The sequence below is a fragment of the Nerophis ophidion genome, linkage group LG06 (assembly GCF_033978795.1).
Source record: "Nerophis ophidion isolate RoL-2023_Sa linkage group LG06, RoL_Noph_v1.0, whole genome shotgun sequence".
Taxonomy (NCBI): domain Eukaryota; kingdom Metazoa; phylum Chordata; class Actinopteri; order Syngnathiformes; family Syngnathidae; genus Nerophis; species Nerophis ophidion.
The window spans coordinates 25,508,083-25,531,794 of NC_084616.1; the positions used below are offsets into that span (position 1 = coordinate 25,508,083).

At 39.2% G+C, this 23,712-nt stretch overlaps 1 protein-coding gene across 8 annotated transcripts in view; it reads right to left on the reverse strand.

Moving 5' to 3' along the window:
* Positions 1-23,712, reverse strand: part of camta1a (calmodulin binding transcription activator 1a) — a 778,795-nt gene that overhangs the window by 729,239 nt on the left and 25,844 nt on the right. For all 8 annotated transcript variants that reach the window (XM_061903168.1, XM_061903175.1, XM_061903169.1 and 5 more), the window contains one exon: positions 17,900-18,003. In XM_061903168.1, coding sequence (XP_061759152.1) covers positions 17,900-18,003 — 104 coding nt within the window. The remainder of the gene's footprint in view (positions 1-17,899; positions 18,004-23,712) is intronic.

Here is a 23,712-nt window from a genome sequence, read left to right on the forward strand (position 1 = left end):
ACAGGAAGTGGTCAACTTTCTGCAATTAAAAGGACATTTAAATCGACATTAATACCATCGAAAAACGCATTCCACTGAACGGAAGTAACACCACCACTCCAGTCATACTTGTGAAACTCGTTAACAGAAAATCTAAAATGGCACTGCTGAAACGGAAAGAAGCTGAAGGAAACAAACAAACATCACATAAAATGTAATACTGAAATTTCCAAGAAAGCACGTGATTTGAGAAAGCAAGGAAAAATTCAGGGAACTTGGGGCGCCAACTGTAAAATATATATCAAGTTGAATGCAGGTCCAGAAACAAGAGTTCTTGTCGTCCATGACATCAAGGACCTGGACAAATATTAAAGTTGACACTGCTTCCACAACGGCGATGATAACGGAGTCTGACGGAAAACAAACACCTAAATTCAACACCAACACAACAAAACCCAAAACCAGTGAAGTTGGCACATTGTGTAAATCGTAAATAAAAACAGAATACAATTATATGCAAATCCATTTCAATGTATATTCAATTGAATATTCTGCAAAGACAAGATATTTAATGTTTGAACTGAGAAACATTTTTTTTTTTGCTAATAATTATTAACTTGAAATTTAATGGCAGCAACACATTGCAAAGAAGTTGGCACACATGGCCTTTTTTAACAACACATTGAGTAAATGTTCTGGAACTGAGGAGACCAATTTTTGAAGCTTTTCAGGTGGAATTATTTCCAGTCCAGGGTCTCTGTTGTGGTATTTTACGCTTCATTTTGCGCCACACATTTTCAATGGTAGACAGGTCTGGACTACAAGCAGGCCAGTCTCCTACCCGCACTCTTTTACTATGAAGCCACGCTGTTGTAACACCTCGCTTAGCATTGTCTTGCTGAAATAAAAAGGGGCGTTCATGATAACATTGCTTGGATGGCAACACACGGTATGTTGCTCCAAAACCTGTATGTACCTTTGAGCATTAATGGTGCTTTCACAGATGTGTAAGTTACCCTTGCCTTGGGAACTAATGCACCCACATACCATCACAGATGCTGGCTTTTGAACTTTGCGCCTATAACAATCCGGATGTTTTCTTTTCTCTTTGGTCTGGAGGACACAACGCCCACATTTTCCAAAAACAATTTAAAATGTGGACTTATCCAACCACAGAACACTTTTCCACTAAGCATCAGTCCATTTTAGATGAGCTCCAGCCTAGCGAAACCAGTGGCATTTCGCTTTCGCTTTGAATAGTAGAGTTTTGACTTGCACTTACAGATTTAGCAGCGAACTGTAGTTGGTTACAGTGGTTTTCTGAAGTGTTCCTGAGCCTCTAAGGTGATATCCTTTACACTCTGATGGCACTTTTTGATGCAGTACCGCCTGAGGGATCCACGGTCACGGGCATTCAATTCAATTACCTGCAGAGATTTCTCCAGATTCTCTAAACCTTTTGATGATATTACAAACTATAAGTGGTCAAATCCCTAAGTCCCTAAGTAAACAGTTAAAATAGTGAAAACAGGCAAATTCAAGACTTCGATTGAATGTAATAACATTGATATGGAAACAATAAAAAAGGTTAATGAAGAGATCTCAGGACCAATAATGTATATTAGTAACCTATCATTTCAAACAGGCAAATTCCCAAACAAAATGTAAATAGCTAAAGTTGTACCAATTTATAAGACTGGGGACGAACGTCAATTTACAAAATATAGACCTGTTTACGTCCACAATTTTCTAAAATATTTGAAAAACTGTTCAATAACAGATTGAAGAGTTCTGTAAACGAATATAGAATACTCGCTGAGAACAAATATAGAATCAGAGCTAATATTTAAACTTTGATGGCTTGAATCGAAATTACAGAGGAAATTACCGATACAAAAGATAGCAAACAATGTGCAGCGGCAATGTTTATGGATGAAACTAAAGCATTTGACACAATTATACTCAATATTTTAATCAAAAATTAGAACTGTATGGCATCACAGGGTTGGTCTTAGACTGGATTAGAAGCTACTTAACCAACAGGAAACAATACGTGCAGCTAAGCGAACGCGTGTCCGCAACGCTTAATATATCCTGAGGTGTACCCCAAAGATCAATACGAGGACCAAAATTGTTCAATCTTTATATAAATGTAATTTCTAAAGTTATTTATTTTATTTTTTTAAAGTTAGTATTATTTGCGGATGATACAAGAGTATTTTGTTCGGGAGAGAACACACAGAAGCTAATATAAATAACAGAAGAAATTAAATTTAAAAGATGGTATGACAAAAACAGACTATCCTTAAATCTCGGTAAAACTAAAATAATGCTATTTGGTAACAGTAGAAGGGAAAGTCAACACAAATACAAATCGACGGAATAGAAATTGAAAGAGTAAATTAAACCAAATTCCTTGGTATAATAATTGATGATAAAATGAACTGGAAATCTCATGTAAAAAATAAACAACATTAGGTGACATGAAACACGTCAATAATGAATAAAGCTAAGCCTGCATTGCACCAAAAATCACTCCATATTCTCTACTGCTCGCTAGTGTTACCATATCTGAGTTATTGTGCTGTAATATGGGGAACTACAAAAGCACACTTCATTCATTAACCATGTTACAAAAAAGATCAGTTGGAATAATACATAATGTTGGATATGAATAACATTCAAACCCTTTAATAATTGAATCGAAAATACTGAAATTTCAGGACAAAGTGAAATTGCAAACAGCTAAAAATTTGCACAAAACGAACCCAAAAACGTACAATAAATATCCTTAACAAAAGAGAAATATAACTTTAGAGAACAATTTAATTTAAAACATTTGAATGCACGTACGATTTTGAGTGATTGAAACTTTTATTAGTAGATTGCACAACAGTACATATTCCTTACAATTGACCACTACTGTAAATGGTAACACCCGAATAAGTTTTTCAACTTGTTTAAGTCAGGGTCTAAGTTGATCAATTCATAGTAACAACACTTAAGACATTTAGTATATCCATCCATCCATCCATTTTCTACCAAGTATGTGGAATTAAATGATGGAATGGATTAAGCAAATAAATCAAACAATGTACAAGCATGAACCAATTAAAAAAACTCTTCAAACTTAAAGTGTTTACAAAGTACAAAGAGGAAGAACCAGGGTAAACATTCTGAATTTCTTACATCCATCCATTTTCTAGATTATCTTATTTATCTCACTATTTGAAATACTTAATTCATTAATCATTATGTAGTTATTAATTTTATGATGTTATTAATTATGGAGTATATTGTGAATAAATTGAGAAGAGGGAGTGAACAAATGTGTTAGCAAATGTTATTTAAAAGAAAAAGGGTAGGATTAAATAAGGTCTGCTTCTTCCTACTCCTTTTTGAACATGTTGAATAGAGAAACTAGAAATTGTGATGTATGTATCATGTTGTATGCATGCATGTTCGAAATAAACTCAAACTTAACTCAATTCTACTCAAATATATAAGCACCACCAGTAGAAAAACAAACATGTAAACTAAAGAATGTTGTATATAAATATATAACAGACACTTCATTGTTTGTGTTTCCTTGTAGTGAACAAAAAATATACAGTCCGGCCAACAGAACCTTGGATGACTATTGGTATAGGATTTCATAATTTACCTATATTTTTTAGTAAGTACAATTAAACTCTACATCAAAAAGGTTCAACGAAGAAAATTAAATTCATCAATTCACAGAAAAAGGGAGAAATGTTCACATTTTCACATGAATAGCGTTATACCTCAGTGAACACATACAGGAAAGAGAGTGAAGATGTGTAAAGGCAGGACACCAGAGTGGGGGGCAGTATAAAAAAATCAAAGACACAAGCTGAGTTCAATTTAAAAGGCATTCCACAAGCAATGAAGTGGCCTGTGTCGGCTCCAATAGAGGTCAAGCAATAGCCACGCCTTCAGAGGATACGGAGAACCCCTGCCTGGATGCTCACTCAGTGCCAAAAGCAAAGATTGTCTGGAGTTTACAATACACTTAAAAAGAGCCAACCGGTGGGATTGCAGTACCACCGATCTTCAAACGATAAAGCTCACAGGAAGTCAAGAGGCCAATTCCAACCTATGTTGAATTTTTATTGCCAAATTAAAATGAGACAAAACTGCACCATGAAACATGCTTTATAAACTATGATCAAAAGGTTCTGCAGCAAAATCAAATTATATGATCGCTCGACTCCTCACGAATACATAAATTACTCTGGGTGATTCTGCCAAAGAAAGAAATCGAAGTCGCTGTCAAAAGGCAACGCAGTTCCTGACAAACTGTGCTCTCCGAGCCGCCAAAGTAAATTGTACAGGCATTTTGCCATGAGGCTCAACTGAGTAGTTCAGTCAAAAGATAATATGAATGAGAAACAAACCTTAGTTCAAAACATGCCCCATAGGACACCTTGCACCTATACAATTAACTGAAATGCGGTACAAAATGGATGGAGGGGTTTATCCACCTTTTACAGGAACGTTGCTTGCTATTAAAAAGAAAAAATATATACTGTACATACAGTGAAAATAAAAAATAAAATGCTGTTTATCTTCTGCTGACTGCATTGTACAAACTAATGAACATTTCAGTTAACAATTGGCAGGAGTCATATTAATTAATCTCAGCGGAGAGAGCAATGTGAAGCAAAAACTCAAAAAGGGCAACAAAAAAAATCAAGCATGACTCTTTCTGATTAGGTGAGTACACAAGCATGGACATTCATAGAACCTACACTGACAATTCAGGTTTGGTATGTGTGATGATTAAAATTTGTTTGGATTAGATAGTACTTTATTCCTTCAGGAGAGTTCCTTCAGGAAAATTAAAATTTTCAGCACAATCCCATTCAAAATTAGACAAACATTACAGGGAGACAGAACAGGATCGCTGACGGGTCTGCCTGCTTGCAGCGCCCCGTACAAAAAAGGTGAGATACATGTAAACAAGCGGGGTGGAATGGGAGAAAAATATAGGAGATTAAAATAAAAATTAAAATAAAAAAATAAAAATCGCCTCTGAAAAGATCACAATAATTCTGAGAAAAGAAAGGGCTTTAATGCAATGTTTTAATGAGGTTAACTATTCTACAGACACAGAGCCAATGTTGTTTAATCTGACAAGTGTAAAAGCAATTTTTTTTCTTCAACTCTGTAATATTGGTCTCATCCTTGTAGTTGTTCTTTAATGGAGGTAATGTGACGAATCGGAAGTGCGACATCTCAGATAACTGACAGAGCAGGTTAATTAAAGGGGAACTGCACTTTTTGGGGAAATTTGCTTATCGTTTACAGTTATGAGAGACAAGAACACGTCTGTTGTTTTGAGGATTTTAAAGATGATAAAAAAACATTTGGAAGATGTGGCTAATAGCAGTCACCAGTGTAGCCTTCAAATACCTATAAGACAACTTCAGAATCATCTATCAATGTTTTATATACACCCTGGGAGTATATATATATATATATATATATATATATATATATATATATATATATATATAATGTGGTAACAGACACATTCATAACAATAAGTAATTTGTCGTATTTGTCATTTTAAGCATTGCCAGAACTAATTTCTACGGCACATATATTTTCTTTTTCACAGCAGCGCACTTCCGACTTCAGGCATCAAGTGTGTGTTCCTACTTCTGGAAACCAACGCGAGTGTTTTCTAATCATGGCAGACTTGGTAACAGACAAAGACTATTTTTGGACAAATGAGGATTCACAACCTATTTGAACGTGAATTACAGGAGAATAACTGCTGTTTAGAAATAAAAGCACGAAGAGAGAGTGAAACGTTGCAGCAGACGGAAACCTAGAGAGTGAGGTTGGCGTGACTTTTACGTTGTAAATGTGGAACTTGGAGTCAAGCTATTTTGACATGAATGGAGTGCTTCCCCAAAATAAATGGATCAAACGAACAACTGTCCATCGATTGAGTGAGTCACTATACCAGTGTTTTTCAACCACTGTATGTATTTCACGGCACACTGGTGTGCCGTGAAATATAGTCTGGTGTGGCGCGGGAGATAATGTAATTTCAAATAATTTGGGTCAAAAATATTTTTTACACACAAGTACTTAGAATCCATAAATAATGTGCTGTGTCTATACAGGGGGTCACCAACCTTTTTGAAACCAAGAGCTACTTCTTGGGTACTGATAAATGCGAAGGGCTACCAGTTTGATTCACACTTAAATAAATTACCAGAAATAGCCAATTTGCTCAATTTACCTTTAATAAATATATATATATATAAATAAATGGGTATTTCTGTGTATCATTCCGTCGTACATTTTTTTTCCTTTTACGGAAGGTTTTTTGTAGGGAATAAATAATGAAAAAGACACTTAACTGAACTTTTTAAAAGAGGACAAAACACGAAAAAAATGAAAATTAAATTTTGAAACAGTTTATTTTCAATTTCGACTCTTTAAAATTCAAAATTCAACTGAAAAAAAGGAGAAAAACTAGCTAATTCGAAACTTTTTTTAAATAAAAAAATAATTTATGGAACATCATTAGTAATTTTTCCTGATTAAGATTAATTTTAGAATTTTGATGACATGTTTTAAACAGGTTAAAATCCAATCTGCACTTTGTTATAATATATAACACAATGGGCCAAGCTTTATTTCTAACAAAGACAAATCATTATTTTTTCTAGATTTTCCAGAACAAAAATTTTAAGTTAAATTCAAAAGACTTTGAAATAATTGTAATTTGATTCTACAGATTTTCTAGATTTGCCAGAATATTTTTTTTGAATTTTATTCATAATAAGTTTGAAGAAATATTTCACAAATATTATTCGTCGAAAAAACAGAAGCTAAAATGAAGAATTAAATTAAAATGTATTATTCTTTACAATAAAAAAATCTATTTACTTGAACATTGATTTAAATTGTCAGGAAAGAAGAGGAAGGAATTTAAAAATGTAAAAAGGTATATGTGTTTAAAAATCTTAAAATCATTTTTAAGGTTGTATTTTTTCTCTAAAATTGTCTGAAAGTTATAAGAAACAAAGTAAAAAAATAAATGAATTTATTCAAACAAGTGAAGACCAAGTCTTTAAAATATTTTCAAATTCTATTTGAGTTTTGTCTCTCTTAGAATTAAAAATGTCAAGCAAAGCGAGACCAGCTTGCTAGTAAATAAATACATTTTGGAAAATAGAGGGAGCTCACTGGTAAGTCCTGCTATTTGAGCTATTTTTAGAACAGGCCAGCGGGCGACTCATCTGGTCCTTACGGGCTACCTGGTGCCCGTGGGCACCGCGTTGGTGACCCTTGGTCTATACTGTGTAGAGCTCGGCAGAATAACCGTGTAACACTCCTCCATATCAGTAGGTGGCAGCAGGTACTAATTGCTTTGTAGATGTCGGAAGCACGTTGTGTCGTGATCACAATATGCAGACGACAGCGTGAAGGTAAAAGGTATATAACGCTTAAACCAAAAATAAAACAAAAGGTAAGTGCCGCTAAGAAAAGGCATTGAAACTTAGGCGTGGCTATGCAAAACAAAACTAAAACTGAACTGGCTGCAAAGTAAACAAAACACAAAATGCTGGACAACAGCAAGTATTTACAGCATGTGGAGCAGAGACGACGTCCACAAAGTACATACGTACATGACATGAAAATCAACAATGTCCCCACAGAGAAGGAAAGCGTCCACACAACTTAAATAGTCTGGATTGCGAAAACAAAGCGGGTGTGGAGAATTGCACTCAAGGACAACATAAAACTGCTAAAGGAAAATACCAACATAACGGAAAAAATACCAAAATAGGAGAGCAAGACATGGACTAAAACACTACACACAGGAAAACACCAAAAAACTGAAAATAAGTTACGGCATAATGTGACAGGTCGTGACAGTACACCTACTTTGAGACAAGAGCTACAGAGATGCATGCTTGGTTACGGTTTAAATTCATATTCAATAATTGCAAGAACGACTTTTCATTGTCAATATCGGCTACTGAGTTTCGTCTTTTAATAATTTCTGCTTGTGGTGTCCCTGGGGTTTTTTCAATGAAAAAAATGGGCCTTGGCTCAAAAAAGGTTGAAACACACTGCACTATACTATTGATTATGATACACGCAGCACATTATGGTGTTATTACAACTACATACTGTATGCGGCCAAGCAAGCTGTGTATAAACAAAAAATTAAATGTGGGCTAATACTTTACAGACACTAGTATGATCGTCCAAGTTTTTTAATCAGTACAGCATGGCGTCCTATCGCATTGTCTTGTGCATTACAAACTCAAACGCGATTCGGGTGCTGATGCTGTTGCGAGCTTATCTCTTGCCGTAGTTAGCTCACGGCAAATACCCTATATCAGGGGTAGGGAACTTATGGCTCTAGAGCCAGATGTGGCTCTTTTGATGACTGCACCTGGCTTTCAGATAAATCATGATAAGTAATGAATAATTCCGCTGGTAATCACAGTGTCAAACATAACGTTCAAAATATAAAACATTCTCGTGCATTTTAATCCATCCATCCGGTTTCTACCGCACCAGTTTAACAAGTCGCATTAATGGTAAGAAGTATTTTATTTATGTTGGTTAGCTTCAGAATAACAATGTTATTAAAAAGGATAAGATACTTATTATACTCTAAAAGTGTTGGTCTTACTTAAAAATTCACTCATTGTTGTATTCAGTCTTAAAAAAAATGTTTTATGGCTCTCACGGAAATACTTTTTAAAATATTTGGCTTGTATGGTTCCCGACCCCTGCCCTATATGTTAGTACGTTAGAAAAACATTTCCTTAGTGTTTCCTCCTAAAATAACAATGTTGCTACAGTTTTTTTTATTATACAGGTTACGGAACGTAAGTTAAACTTTGTTGGCGTTTTTTTCATTTTAAAGTGATTTAAAGGCACAATGCATTGCTACCTTTAGCTGCATTGATAGCCACCGACAACTAGCCGATTTTACAACAATGCAACCAAAAAAAACGTTTGTCCTCTTGTCTCTCATAAGTATTGCAAAATTCTCCCAAAAAACTGCTGTGAAGCCAATCGTGCTTGTCATGGTAGCGCCTATCTTACATGTTACTGGTACTCTGTTTTATCCAATCTCACCTTTAATTGCATTTATTGAGGCTTTTGATCATCACGTCCTTGTTTGTTACACCCCCTGCCTGGCGACACCTTGCATGTACTGTGCATGGCACCGTGCTGTGCTGCTGCTGGCAGTGGTGTGTGGCACACAGGATTATTCATGACAACAAGGGCAATAAATGCGTAGCAGGCCAGTGGAGGCGAAAGCAGATGCTCTCTTGTCTGGTTCAGCAACAGTTTAGAATCAGTCGGCACTAAGCTAAGTGGGAGCTTGCAGTACTCAGTGTTGTGTCGTTTATTAAAGCCTTAGGGTATCATACAGGCTCAGGCCCAGTGTCCTCTCTCTTCCAACCAGGCTACATGATGCACTCCTCTGCTTTTTAAGACTGAGTGAGTAAATTGTGTCACTTGTCGGATTGTCAACACTTTCAAATTACACAAACGTCAGCCACACAGGGAGAAGAGAGTGAGGAGATATTCAAAATAATGCTCACCTAAAAAAGGTGAGTACGGTATTTAAATGGCAACCTTAAGATCACGAAGACAAAAATCAAGTATATTAACCAGGTCATTAAATTCACAACATTTAATTCCCTGTCGGATGGTAAAGTAGCTCCTAATACTATAATATAAACAACAGCGTAAAATTTCATGAAGGACCAAACAGTGTATTGTAGCTTGGAAATAGCCCTGATACAATTATAATTCTCCAAAACAAGCCAGTGCCTGCAACCTTCACACCAGCGTAACCAAACATGAGGCAGATAGTGTTTAATAATGAAGGGAATTCAAAATCCATCCTATTGTGAAATGTCCCTTTCTAAAATGATTCTGATCTTAACTGAAATGTCTGGAAAAATAAAGGTCATCATTTCAAGGTGACAAAAATCAAAAAGAAACTAGCACCTGGGCAATATACTTTCTTTACCTTTCTCACTTTGAGTGGTGGCTGTTTTCTCATGTTTTCTTTTCCAGTCATGCTATTGTTTGTATTTCTTCTTAGTAGACAGTGATTATCCCTGCCTGGTTCATTTAAAAGGTAGCTGTTATAACCGTACCATGAACAATGCTCAAGTTTTAAAGGGGAACATTAACACAATTTCAGAAGGGTTAAAACCAATAAAAATCAGTTCCCAGTGGCTTATTTTATTTTTCGAATTTTTTTTCAAAATTTTACCCGTCCCGGAATATCCCTAAAAAAAGTTTTAAAGTGCTTGATTTTTGCTATTTGCCTAAGCCACTGTCCATTTCCCTGTGACGTCACATAGCGATTCCAATACCAACAATGGCGAATAGGACACAACAAGATATTGCGACATTAGCTCGGATTCAGACTCGGATTTCAGCGGCTTAAGCGATTCAACAGATTACGTATGTATTGAAAGATGGTTGGAGTATGGAGGCAGATAGCGTAAAACGAAATTGACGAAGAAACTGAAGCTATTGAGCGAATAGCTATTGACGCTATTTGGCCATGCATGTCTGTCTTAGCATCGGCGGTAAAATGTGTTGTGTTTGTTGTATTCTACCTGCCTCCTCATCTGGTTTGTCAGTGTTTTTCCCCAGTCTATTGGCCCTCACTAGGCACACCTGCTGCCAATCACGTCCCGGTAGTATTTAAGCGCTTGTTTTGAGGACTAGTTTTGCACGCTGTGTGCGTCCTGGCCTTTTCCCTGCCAGCCTCTGAGAGGGACTACCTTTGTTATATTTCCCATGGTGTGCACGTTTGCTCCATCTTCCTTAGTTACCATTTTGACTTATTAAATATTTTATTTTTGTCACTATCGCTAACCTTGCCTCCATTCTCTGCATCTCGGGGTCCACCCTTGAACTATATATAAATAGATATATATAATCGTAACAGAATAGTCGGTCATGTCTATGGACCTCGCAGAGACTGAACCATTCAGACGGGAATTGCAACAGCAGGCAATTCGTCTGGGGCAACAGGAGGAACAATTCGGTTTGCTGGGGGCATGTGTCAACGCCATGACTGAAAGTCAGGATGCCCGCCTCAACACATTGGAGCAACAGCTCAGTAGTGTACTCACCGCTCTGCAGGCCATGTCTCCGTCCACGGCCGTTCCAGCAGTCCCGCAGTTACCTCCATGTCCAGAGGATACTCCTCTGCTTAATGACACTTCACCGGCATCTTGCCCACCGCTTTCCAAGCCAGAGCGCTTCTTTGGCGAGTCCGGTGATGTGCTCCCTTTTCTCATGCAATGTGAGATCTATTTTGAACTTTTACCCGCTTCCTTTCCCTCAGAAAGAGCTCGCGTGGCGTTCGTGATGACCCACATGAGTGGCCGGGCGTCGGCTTCGGCCACCGCAGAGTGGGTGCGTCATTCACCCGTGTGCGCCTCATACGCCGCCTTCTCCAAAGCCTTAAGGAGCATCTTCCAACGTGAGAAGCCAGGGCGTGATGCGGCACGAGTGTTGCTACGTCTGCAACAAGGGCAGCGAAGTGTCACAGACTTCGCTATTGAATTTCGTAAACTGGCGGCGGAAAGTGAATGGCCTACTTCCGCATTGGTGGATGTATTTTCCCCAGGCCTTGCAGATAGGGTCCGAAGACTAATGATTCCGCTCAAAACTCCCGAGAGCCTCGCGAGCTTGTCGCTATGGCAGTGGAGGTGGAGTCCCGCCTTGTTGACTGGGAAAGGGAGAGATTCCGACGACAAGGGGTGCGCTCCTCGGCGTATTATGGGAGTGCCCATGGAGGACATCAGGTTTCTGCCACTCCGATACCATTTGTCGATTCCTTGCCGATACCACGAGACGACGAGCCCATGCAATTAGGAGGATCTCGCCTCACTCAGGCGGAGAGGGATCGTCGTTTTCGTCTCCAGCTTTGCCTGTGTTGTGGAGAGGCCGGTCATCGCTTGAATCGCTGCTCTATGCGTACATCCCACCATCGTTCTCAAGCTTCATCAACTCCGCGCACCCAAGCTTCATCACCACCGCGACCTCAAGCTCCACCCACTCGCCGCACCCCAGCAACACAGGTTCCAGCGGCTTCTCCTGCTCCTCTACCGCCATCTACAGGTCAGACTCTGTCACGTCTTCAACTCACTGGCACGCTCACCTGGGATATTACTAAGCACTTTGACATTTGTGCCCTTATTGACTCTGGTTCAGATGACAATTTTATTGATGAAACACTTGTTAAACGTTTTTCTATTCCCGTTTCTGAATTACATGTATTTAGGGTGGTCCGTTCCCTCGACGGGGGCCACCTGGTGAGCGTGACTCATCAGACGGAGCCATTAACCCTTAAATTATCGGGTAACCATTTTGAGTCCATTTGTTTTCTCGTCATTCCCTCCCGCTCTGCTCCTGTTGTGCTCGGACTTAGCTGGCTAGCTCAACATAACCCCCAGATTGACTGGGTCAAGACTAGAGTCGTTAATTGGGGTAATTTTTGTCACACACATTGTCTCCAGTCCGCATGCCCTCGCATCGGGCCCGTACGTATTGTTACCCCGGAAGTCATAGATTTGTCGGTTGTCCCCACTACATACCATGATCTTAAGGAGGTCTACAGTAAGGACCGCGCATTGTCCTTACCACCACACCGTCCTTATGACTGTTCCATTAATCTTATCCCCGGTGCCACACTTCCCTCGTCCCGTCTTTATAATATTTCTAGACCTGAACGTGAATCATTAGAGGACTATATTACCACGTCACTCGCTTCGGGTCTCATCCGCCCTTCCAACTCTCCTCTAGCCGCCGGATTTTTTTTTGTAGAGAAGAAGGATAAGACACTCCGTTCTTGTATTGATTATCGGGCCCTTAATCTCATTACGATTAAGAATAAGTATCCCCTTCCGCTTCTCAATTCTGCGTTCAACCCCTTACATACTGCCAGATATTTCACCAAATTGGACCTCCGCAATGCTTATCACCTTGTCAGAATAAAGCAGGGGGACGAATGGAAGACCGCCTTTAACACTCCACTGGGTCATTTTGAATATCTGGTCATGCCTTTTGGCCTCACCAATGCGCCGGCGGTTTTTCAAAACCTCATCACTGATGTTCTTCGTGACATGCTCAATCGTTTTGTGGTCGTTTACCTGGACGATATCCTCATTTTTTCTGCTACCCCGAACTTCACGTCCAGCATGTTCGTTTAGTTTTCCAACGTCTTCTCGAGAATAGACTTTTTGTCAAGGCTGAAAAATGTGTGTTTCATACTGATTCCGTTCCGTTCTTGGGGTTCATTGTGGAGAAGGGTCAACTCCGAGCGGATCCCACGAAGATCAAATCGGTGGTCGATTGGCCCACACCCACCACTAGGAAGCACCTCCAAAGATTTTTAGGTTTTGCTCATTTTTACCGCCGTTTTATCCGTAATTTTAGTCAAGTAGCTGAACCACTTACTAAGATTACATCTACCAAGCTCCCGTTTTTGTGGACCTCTGAGACACAGAAGGTCCTTTGATAAACTCAAGTTGTTGTTTACTTCGGCACCTGTCCTCGTCCACCCTAACGTGTGCACTCAATTTTTTGTCGAGGTTGATGCTTCCGACTCCGGCGTGGGAGCTGTTCTTTCCCAGCGCTCTACCTCCGACCAGAGGCTGCACCCCTGTGCCTTCTTCTCACGTCGCCTGACTCCTGCTGAACGCAACTACGACATAGGTAATAGAGAACTACTCGCTGTTGTCTTAGCGCTGCAGGAATGGAGGCACTGGCTGGAGGGCTCGGAGACTCCGTTTGTTGTGTTCTTGGACCACAAGAATCTGGCATACATCCGCACTGCTCAACGGCTTAACCCAAGGCAAGCCAGGTGGACATTATTCTTCACCAGGTTCAACTTTACCATAACCTTCCGACCCGGCTCGCAGAACGGTAAGCCTGACGCTTTGTCCAGGATGTACGCCGGCCCCGAGGAGGAGGTCAAGACTGAGACCATCATCCCTCCTTCACAAGTGCTGGGAGCTATACAATGGGACATCGAGAGTCGCGTGATTGAGGGACTCAAGAAGGTCCCATCTCCTAAGAACTGTCCTCTGGGGCGGTTATTCGTCATTCCTGAACTCCGATCGGAGGTCTTGAACTAGGGCCACAACTCCAAGATCGCCTGCCACCCAGGCATTACTCCTACTGCTTTTCTCCTAGCCCAGCGCTTCTGGTGGCCTACTCTCAAGACTGATGTGATGGAGCATGTTCCACCTGTGCCCGCAATAAGGCTTCCAATCGGGCACCAGCTGGCCTTCTACGACCACTTCCCATACCCTCCCGCCCGTGGTCTCATGTGGCATTGGACTTTGTTACAGGACTTCCACCATCTAATGGCAACACTGTAATACTGACAATGGTGGACCGATTTTCCAAGATGGCACATTTTATCCCCCTTCACAAGTTGCCCTTGGCACTCGAGACTGCAGACTTAATTACACGCCACATTTTCCAGCAGCATGGTATTCCGTTGGATGCAGTCTCGGAAAGGGGACCACAATTTTCTTCGGCAATTTGGAAGGCTTTCTGCAATTTGTTGGGAGCATCTCCAAGCCTCTCTTCTGGTTACCATCCACGGACTAACGGTCAGACGGCGCGCACCAAGCAAGATCTGGAGGCTGCCATCCGCTGCATTTGCCACCAGCAGCCAGCCTCCTGGGCGCTCAGTCTACCTTGGATTGAGTACTCTCACAACATTCTCATCAGCTCGGCAACAGGTATGTCCCCTTTCCACTCTGCCTACGGTTACCAACCCCCTGCATTTCCTTCCCTGGATTCTGAGGTCGCTGTTCCATCCGTGGCTGCCCACCTACGCCGTGCACGTCAAGCCTGTCACGCACCTCGGAGGGCAATCAGCGTCTCGCCAATCGCCACCGCAGCACAGCACCTTATTACAAGCCCGGTCAGAAGGTATGGTTATCATCTTGGGATTTACCCCTCCAAGTTTCCTCCAAAAAACTGCAGCCACGATTTATTGGACCGTACACCATCGAGAAAGTCATCAACCCTTCAGCGGTTCGTCTTCATCTTCCGGACTCTCTCAAGGTCCATCCAGCCCTCCACGTCTCCCTGCTCAAGCCTGTGTCCTCCAGTCCCTTGAGTCCTCCAGAAGTGCCTCCTCCTCCTCCCAGGCTTATCGATGGACATCAGGGCGTTCACGGTCAAGGCCATTCTTGACGTGAGAAGAAGGGGCAGGGGTTTCCAGTACCTGGTCGACTGGGAAGGTTACAGCCCCGAGGACCGATCTTGGGTCCCGCGTTCGCTTATCCTTGACCCTTCTCTCCTCACGGCCTTTTACGAACGTTTTCCCGAGAAGCCAGGTAAGCCGCCAGGTGGCGTCCATTAAGGGGGGAGTACTGTTGTGTTTGTTGTATTCTACCTGCCTCCTCATCTGGTTTGTCAGTGTTTTTCCCCAGTCTATTGGCCCTCACTAGGCACACCTGCTGCCAATCACGTCCAGGTAGTATTTAAGCGCTTCACCGCCAGCTGGTCCCTGCTGACTATTGTTCCTGAACTCCACTCGGACACGTTCCTCTCGCATTCAGCTCCCCTGGTATGTTGCTCTCGTATATTCATTAATTTTGACCTCGTTGTGTTTTTGTTTTTTCTAGCCTCCTTGTTTTGAGGACTAGTTTTGCCACGCTGTGTGCGTCCTGGCCTTTTCCCTGCCAGCCTCTGAGAGAGACTACCTTTGTTATATTTCCCATGGTGTGCACGTTTGCTCCATCTTCCTTAGTTACCATTTTGACTTATTAAATATTTTATTTTTGTCACTATCGCTAACCTTGCCTCCATTCTCTGCATCTCGGGGTCCACCCTTGAACTATATATATATAGATATATATAATCGTAACAAAATGTGCAGACCAACCGATCAGGACTTTTGCATTGACACTAGATCAACTTAAATCCGTCGATTTGTAAGTGTTTGTTTCGCATTAAATGTGGAAGGAAACGCTGGATGTAAATATAGTTTCAAATGTACATACAGGTAGCATGTTAACATCGATTAGCTGGCAGTCATGCCGTGACCAAATATGTCTGATAAGCACATAAGTCAATAAATTCAACAACACTCACCTTTGTGATTTCGTTGACTTTATCGTTGGGAATGCATCTGCTTTGAGTGTCGCAGGATATCCAGACATTCTTGCCATCTCTGTCGGAGCATCGCCGGTAAAAACTAAACGAGGGACTTTCGGATCTCTTGACACTGGAGCAACTAAAATCCGTCGACTGGTATTTGTTTGTTTGGCATTAAATGTGGATGGAGGGAAAGGCTGGATGTAAATATAGCTACAAATGAGGCATAATGCTGCAATATGTACACAGCTAGCCTAAATAGCATGTTAGCATTGATTAGCATGCCGTGCTAATCGATGCACATTCTATGTAAATCAACTTGAATCCGTCCCTGATCGTTTTGTTACACCCTCCGACAACACACCGACGAGGCATGATGTCTCCAAGGTATCGGAAAACAGTCGAAAAAAAGGAAAATAACAGAGCTGATTTGACTCGATGCGTGTGATGTGGTAGGGAAAAACGGCGTTGAGTACCGATGTGACGTCACGTTCTGACGTCGTCGCTCAGAAAGGGATAAACAGAAACGCGTTTAATTCGCCAAAATTCACCCATTTAGAGTTCGGAAATCCGTTAAAATTATATGGTCTTTTTTCTGCAACATCAAGGTATATATTGACGCTTACATGGGTCTGGTGATAATGTTCCCCTTTAATGATTGAACCATTATAAATTGGCGCCCCTTTACTATAACTGTGAAAGAAAAAGAAGAAAAACATTGCTTTGTGAAATGCATTAGTAAATGCTTGAAATGTATTCTGACAGATCTCTCTTTCATAGGTCCACCTAGCTGTAATGTTGAAAGCAAAATAAAAATTGCTCAATTCACTTGATAACAACAGCAGCAACTCACTTTTCTTCTCTATTCCAAAAGGCAAATTACAACCATTTCTGAATTACTGTAATTAATAAGTAATTATAATAAATATTAATAACGTATTATCGTTATATAACACTTTTTCTGGTGAGTTAAAACACAATATGCACATTATGATGATATTACCATTAATTCATGTGTGCCATTAACTTAAAAAAGACAAAAGTATGTGTGAACAAAGTTTAGCAGTATAGGTGTGAAATAAAGTATATTTTGTGTCTAGTATAACAACATGTATGTAAAATAAAATGTATTTCACAATGATTCCCATTCTGTATATAGTTTTTTTTTCGTGGCACACTCCCACGGAAAAAGTTTGGACAATGGCGCTACCTGTTATGATCTCGCTCATGAACAAATAAGACTGAGATTGTGACTGGAGCTTGTCATTACAGCTTTGTACCGTGGATTATATTGTAACTGCTTAACACACAACAATTAGTGAGTATTAGTTATTAACTATATTATTAGTATTAGAAAGCAAGGGGACACAGCAACCTATCAGCCACGTGTCTTTGTTTTGATTGTTTTTGATCATCTAAGCCCACATGTTCGCTTTAAGCTAAGTACATACCGTATATTGTTAGAAGTTGCTGGTAGACATTGACAGCAGAGCTTTATAAACTTCAACACCTGAGGATGCAAGGAAAATACCAAAACTGGGCATCTCCAATGGCCCACCCTGGTTTTCACCTTTTATACTGTGCTTCAACTAGTCCCAATGCCACAGTTAGAATGCAGTTCTGTGGGAAACCCTGTATCATATTGTAAAATGTTGGGCCTAAATGTTGTGTTGTTTTAATTTGGCATTTGAAATGTATCTTCAAGGTCCAAGAATAATTACGAATAGATTTTATGAGTGATATGTGGCTTTACCTCATTGGTGTTCCACCGGTGTCTCTCTTTTGGCAGCGATGTACATTTTGGTAGACATTCAAGCAGCTTCTTGGGCAGGTATATTTTCAAATGTCCATGTTCATCTGCAATAAAAGCAGCACATAAGAGCTTCATCAGCACAGGCTTCATAATGTAATGTAACAATCTACAAAATAATTAGGAAATGATTATAATAATTGAGTGTGGCATATTTATTTAGTGCTTGAATAATCTATTTTCCAGTGAAAAACAATATGTCAAGGGAGTTAACCGAACATTTTTTCACTGTCAACATGTAAAAGCTGTTTCTATACATTATTTACACACAATAAACACCCTTGAGTGATTCTGTATTATTTGGGTATTTCGCAGAGGAATCTGCTGCATGCCATGATGTGGTGTATAATTCAGGAAAATAATTACAATAACCAGACCTAGTGCTTCGAACATAATGTAAGACATTCAAGCAGTAATGTGAATTTCACAATCAGTTTACAAGCATTATAAAACAAATGCATCCCCACATGCATGGATGCCTTTAAATTTCCGTTTCATTACTCTGCTTTATTCCTGCCGAATTTGCAGACATGCACACATGGTACCACGTAAGAGAGGCAAATTAACTTTAATACATTGTACAAGATCCAAAGGTGTTTTTGACAGATGCGGTGAATCATACTTGTGTGCCACGTGCAAGATAGTGATTGTCAATGATCCTAACAGCTGGTGTGGTTCATGACAAAGAATATGTCTGACTAGGTTAATGACGCATAAGTTTCATCCAAAAACATCAGGGTCTCGAGTGGTTTTTGCAGCTACAAACTGCAATACTACAAATTGTGTGCAGTGTGCAGATTTAAAAGATTATCTGGTTATTAATATGGAATATAACTATTACTAACACAACAGCTAAGTATTTTATAATTTGCATGTATTTGTGAGAAAATACATAACTAAATTAAGGGATGGGAACATACAGAACCACAGGTTAGCATATTCCAAAGCAAAATGTAAACCAAGACCAAAAATAACTGACTCTATATCCTTTGGGTAGTAGATTTTACAAAATGCTAGTAAAAAAGAAATAAAAAGTTAAACTTAAGTGAGACACCACTTTAAAGCTGAAATAAATAATCTACTGGTGCTTAATTATGGGGGTATAAGCACAGCATATGCAGCTTGATGTACATCACAGTGCTCCTGGCCAGAAAGCTCCATATGGACAAAGCGGTGGGAGTGAGTCCACAGAGATGGCGCCAGAGCACATAACATGGAAAATAATTTCTCCCATAAGAATAAAAAAAAAAGTAGGTCTGAAGATCTGTACAATTTTCAGTATCCATCTGTGTCTATAATTCTCAGTGTAAACTGTTATGCATTGGCTGCATAGGTATGTTTAATAATTTGCTTCAGCCAATTAAAGATCATATACAGCATCTGCTCCTTGGTGCCGTAGGAGCAACATGGTCAGTAAACATGATGCAAATGAATAATCGGGATATAGAAACAAATGAAGTGTGGGGAATGCTTTTTCATAGAAAATCCTGGTAATTGTCAACAGAAGTAAAAACGCTGTGGTGCATTATCAGTGCAGTGTCAGGGAGGGCATGCCTTTTTGACACCTATTCATGAGCAGATATTCCCAAGAGTTGACACTCAGGCTCAGACCAAGTCTTGGCTTCAGCTCTGGAAAGTGAGCTCAGAAGATTTGTTGTAAATAGCTATGGTGACAAATACATATGGCAGATCTGTCTCTCCACTGATTTTTCAGGATTCAGTGCTACCCTCTGGTAAAATAACACCAACACCGCGAGACAGAACTGCACTGGAATACATCTCAAGTATGTTGAGGATTTTTCTCACCGGGGTAGTTGACAAACTATTCTGATATGCTTATTTACTACTTCAGGATGCTTGTTGCAAAAACTGAAGATCTTCTGATATGCAAAATTAAACAACATTCATAATTACAGTGGTCATTGCACAACATGTGTTTGTGCTGTGAATTATGTAAAGTATGCCATACAAGTCGAAAGGTGACACAATTAGGGATGTATACCAAGTACGGTTATATTTTTGTACCGGTTTCTAATTAGGTCGGTCCATGAGGACCGTGAAGATTCTGGACTAATGATAAGGCTATCTGTATTTTTTGTTACAGCTGACTGACATTATGACACAATGTCACATTAAGTTCAACTGTAGCTTTACATATTAAGATCAGCTTTGGATAATGACAAAAAGGAAGCAACAGCACACAAAATTATGTACAAAAATTGTAAAAAATTGAGGTATAATATAATAATCCATAAAGTTGTTTTTAAGCAAGCTATCATCCACTGTGACTGACATGGCTCCAGGTTGCTGTCTGACATCACTCCATTGCGCCACGTTTGCGTGTCATTGAAAGACATTTTGCTTGAATGTGTTTCAGTTTGTTCTGTCTTTTGACAACATAGCTTGTCACTACACGATCGGTATCAGGAGACAGGATCAGTCCATGCATGCACAAAGACTACGTCACGTCCTGGACTTGCAATTTTTACGACATAGCTTCTGAGACGTAATGTTCTATAATATTTAAATGTTTTCTATAAAAACTAACTTACTTAGGAGTAAAAGAATACAAACATTAAAAAAGGGTACATTTAGAAAAATCAGGGAGTATCATCGCCACAATTTCAACCACTTTCTTTCTTGTGTCATTACAACGAATGACACACAGAGGCAGCCACTGAAGCTCATCAAGTAATACTTTTTTTTTTAATGTTGATTCAACAAGGAACTTACTGTACCTTAAATCGATATCTGTGGCCTGACAATAAGTACCCTTTCAAATAAGTAGAGTATTGATAGTTGATAGTATTTGTTGTAAAAAAAAAAAGTAGTAAAAAAGGAAATATATTTGCCATTGAAGGCTACTGAACACATTGTTCAAGTTTCTGTAGGGTTTCAAAATAAATACCGTATTCTTAAGCAACGTTTGTTTTGTTTTGTATGTAATGTTTTATATTTAATTATTATTCAAATAAAGATTACAAAAAAGAAAACCATTGCAACAGTGACCGCGTGCATGAAAATTACTACCGTAAAAAAAGTTGACAGTAATTATTTAGTCTTTGCGCATGCATGGACCAATTGTGTTTTCTGCTACCGATCGTGTAGTGACATAGCTGTTAACAATCAATATGGTTTCCGGTCTGTCACTCAAATACGTCCGTGTGCCACATAAACACAAATACCAATTCTTATTGTTACAAAATGCACACCCACATAACATGCTAAGTGATTGTTTAGGTTTTTATGATATTTTTGATATTATATATCATGGAAAAGGTCTGTTTTGCATATGCATGCCATATATAAATATAATTTCCAGCTAAGTGTAATTGTAATGGATAGAAACAGAGTGATGAATATGTGAGGTGTTTATAGGAAGATGATATAACTGCATTTCACCATGGACTGCACACATAGCTGACTTCTTTAATACTTTCAAAAAACAGTTGTTGGATAAAAGACTTCCCGGCTCTGATATGTTACAATACATCATGTTGGAGGTTTTTGTCACAGAGGGGGGGGTCGCAGCTTACTGCGGGGTCGTTCTCCCAGTAAGGCAGACGGACTACTCGGGACATGGTGTCTTGGTAAAAACATGATTTAATTCTAACTACAAAAAGTTACAAACAAAAAGCGTTCACAGCGGAGGCACAACTTGGGCTAAGGAACAAAACTAAGGCATAAACAGACTATGAACATAAATCAAACAAAACTTACAGTACTTGGCATGGCACGAAGCAGGAAACTATGACAAAGCAGGAATAAAGTCAGCACAGAGCAAGAAAAGGTCACAATGACGCCAGGCCGGCCAGCAGAAAAAGACACGCTGAAGTAACAGTGACATGATTACACAGGTGCATGTGTCCAAATGAGCAACAGGTGAAACCAATGGGCAACCATGGAAACAAACAAGGGAGTGAAAAAAAACAGGAACTTAAAGAGTCCAAAGGTCAAACAGCATCTGGTATTCCTAGGCAGTCTCCCATCCAAGTACTAACCAGGCCAGACACTGCTTAGCTATAAGAACTAACGAGATTGGGGATGCTCAGGGTAGTATGGCCATACAAAAACATGATCAGACATGACAGTTTTCACCCTCTTGAGCAAATATAAATGCTAATTAAAATGCATTTTTTCAAATCTATATTTCTACCAATTACATATAGTACCAATAAGAGTATAATACCGGTATTGATAAGGAATATCAATAAGGGTATCGTATCAATGAATTCTCAGCAATATACATCCCGACACACAATTGTAATAAACCTGCCCTATGCTTTAAAATGTCACTTAATTACTTGTTAGCCAAAAAACCTCTAAGCCTCAGAGCCACATATTTAAACTCAGCAAGGATAACAACGTCTTAACCGTGTTCCTCTAAATGATTTGTTAAACATTACATCGATGTCATATGCCAAGAACAAGCAGATTACAAATTTGCATATGAAAAAAAATATATGATCAACGTTAATCTAGATATTATTTCCATTGAGTATATTTGTAATATAAAAAACAAATAGGTTGATTAACGTTGATTAATTGATTAACGTGGACCCCGACTTAAACAAGTTGAAAAACTTATTCGGGAGTTACCATTTAGTTGTCAATTGTACGGATTATGTACTGCACTGTGCAATCTACTAATAAAAGTCTCAATCAATCAATCAAAGGTTAATCAGTTAGGTCACTGGCCCACTTGACCAAATGCAAACAATTAAAAAAAAAACAAATTTTAATCTGCGTCTTTCTTAGAGCATTGGCCAACCATACCTGAAGTTTAGGAAATCATTGTGTCGTTTTGCATGAATCTGCAAACTAAATTACACACTAAACAATCAACAAATAGTGATTAAAATAGTGTATCTCAACCAACTTGAATTAAATGCAGTGGCACCTTGGCTTGCGAGTGCCAGATCTCACAAGATGTTTGGGGTATAAGCTGTTTCTCAGTTAACTGTTGTGCTTTAGGTTGCAAGCAAAAATTTGACTTTACTAGCCACAGTTAGTGGGCATAGCAAATGTCACAGTGAATGAACTACATCATTTCCAACCAACACATCCAGCACCTTACTCAGTAGCACTAGCTTATAGCTAGAGATCCACAAAACGTTTTCCAACCACGGGGACAAAAACATGAGTTTCAATGACAGTGTTGAGAAGAACAATTGGGTGACATGCATTGTATAAAAGAAATTAATCACTGAAAAACATAATTGAGGTGTGCGTTAAGCAGACCTGGCGAAGCAGTACAAGGGTACGAGCATATCACTTTACAATTTGCACCATTCTGAAGCAGAATTAGTCAATAACGCTAGCCAAGGGCCTTCAAATATTTTTTAAAACTGGACTGAATTGAGTATTTATCCATTGGAATAAAGAAAAGCTGTTGATGGTATGTTCGAGGGAGAAGCAGCTCACAGAAGATACTGTAGAAATCTGTAAATTAATATTACATTACTCCATAACAATACAATAAAATGTAGTACAAACACTACTGTAGTTGTTTGTACTACATTTTATTGTATTGTTTTTTATACAAGATTCATTAACTGAAAATGTATGTTTGTCTTATTTAAAAGCGTATTACATGTTATAATTGTGGTGTTTTTGGGGGTCTTACAACTGACAATGTAATTTTAATACATTTTAATTGGGAACTGAGTTTTGAGGGTTACGGGCCATTTTATACCACAGTACTCTGAATTAAATCAAGTTGGTGCAGAGTTCTACAACAATATATATTTCTTATC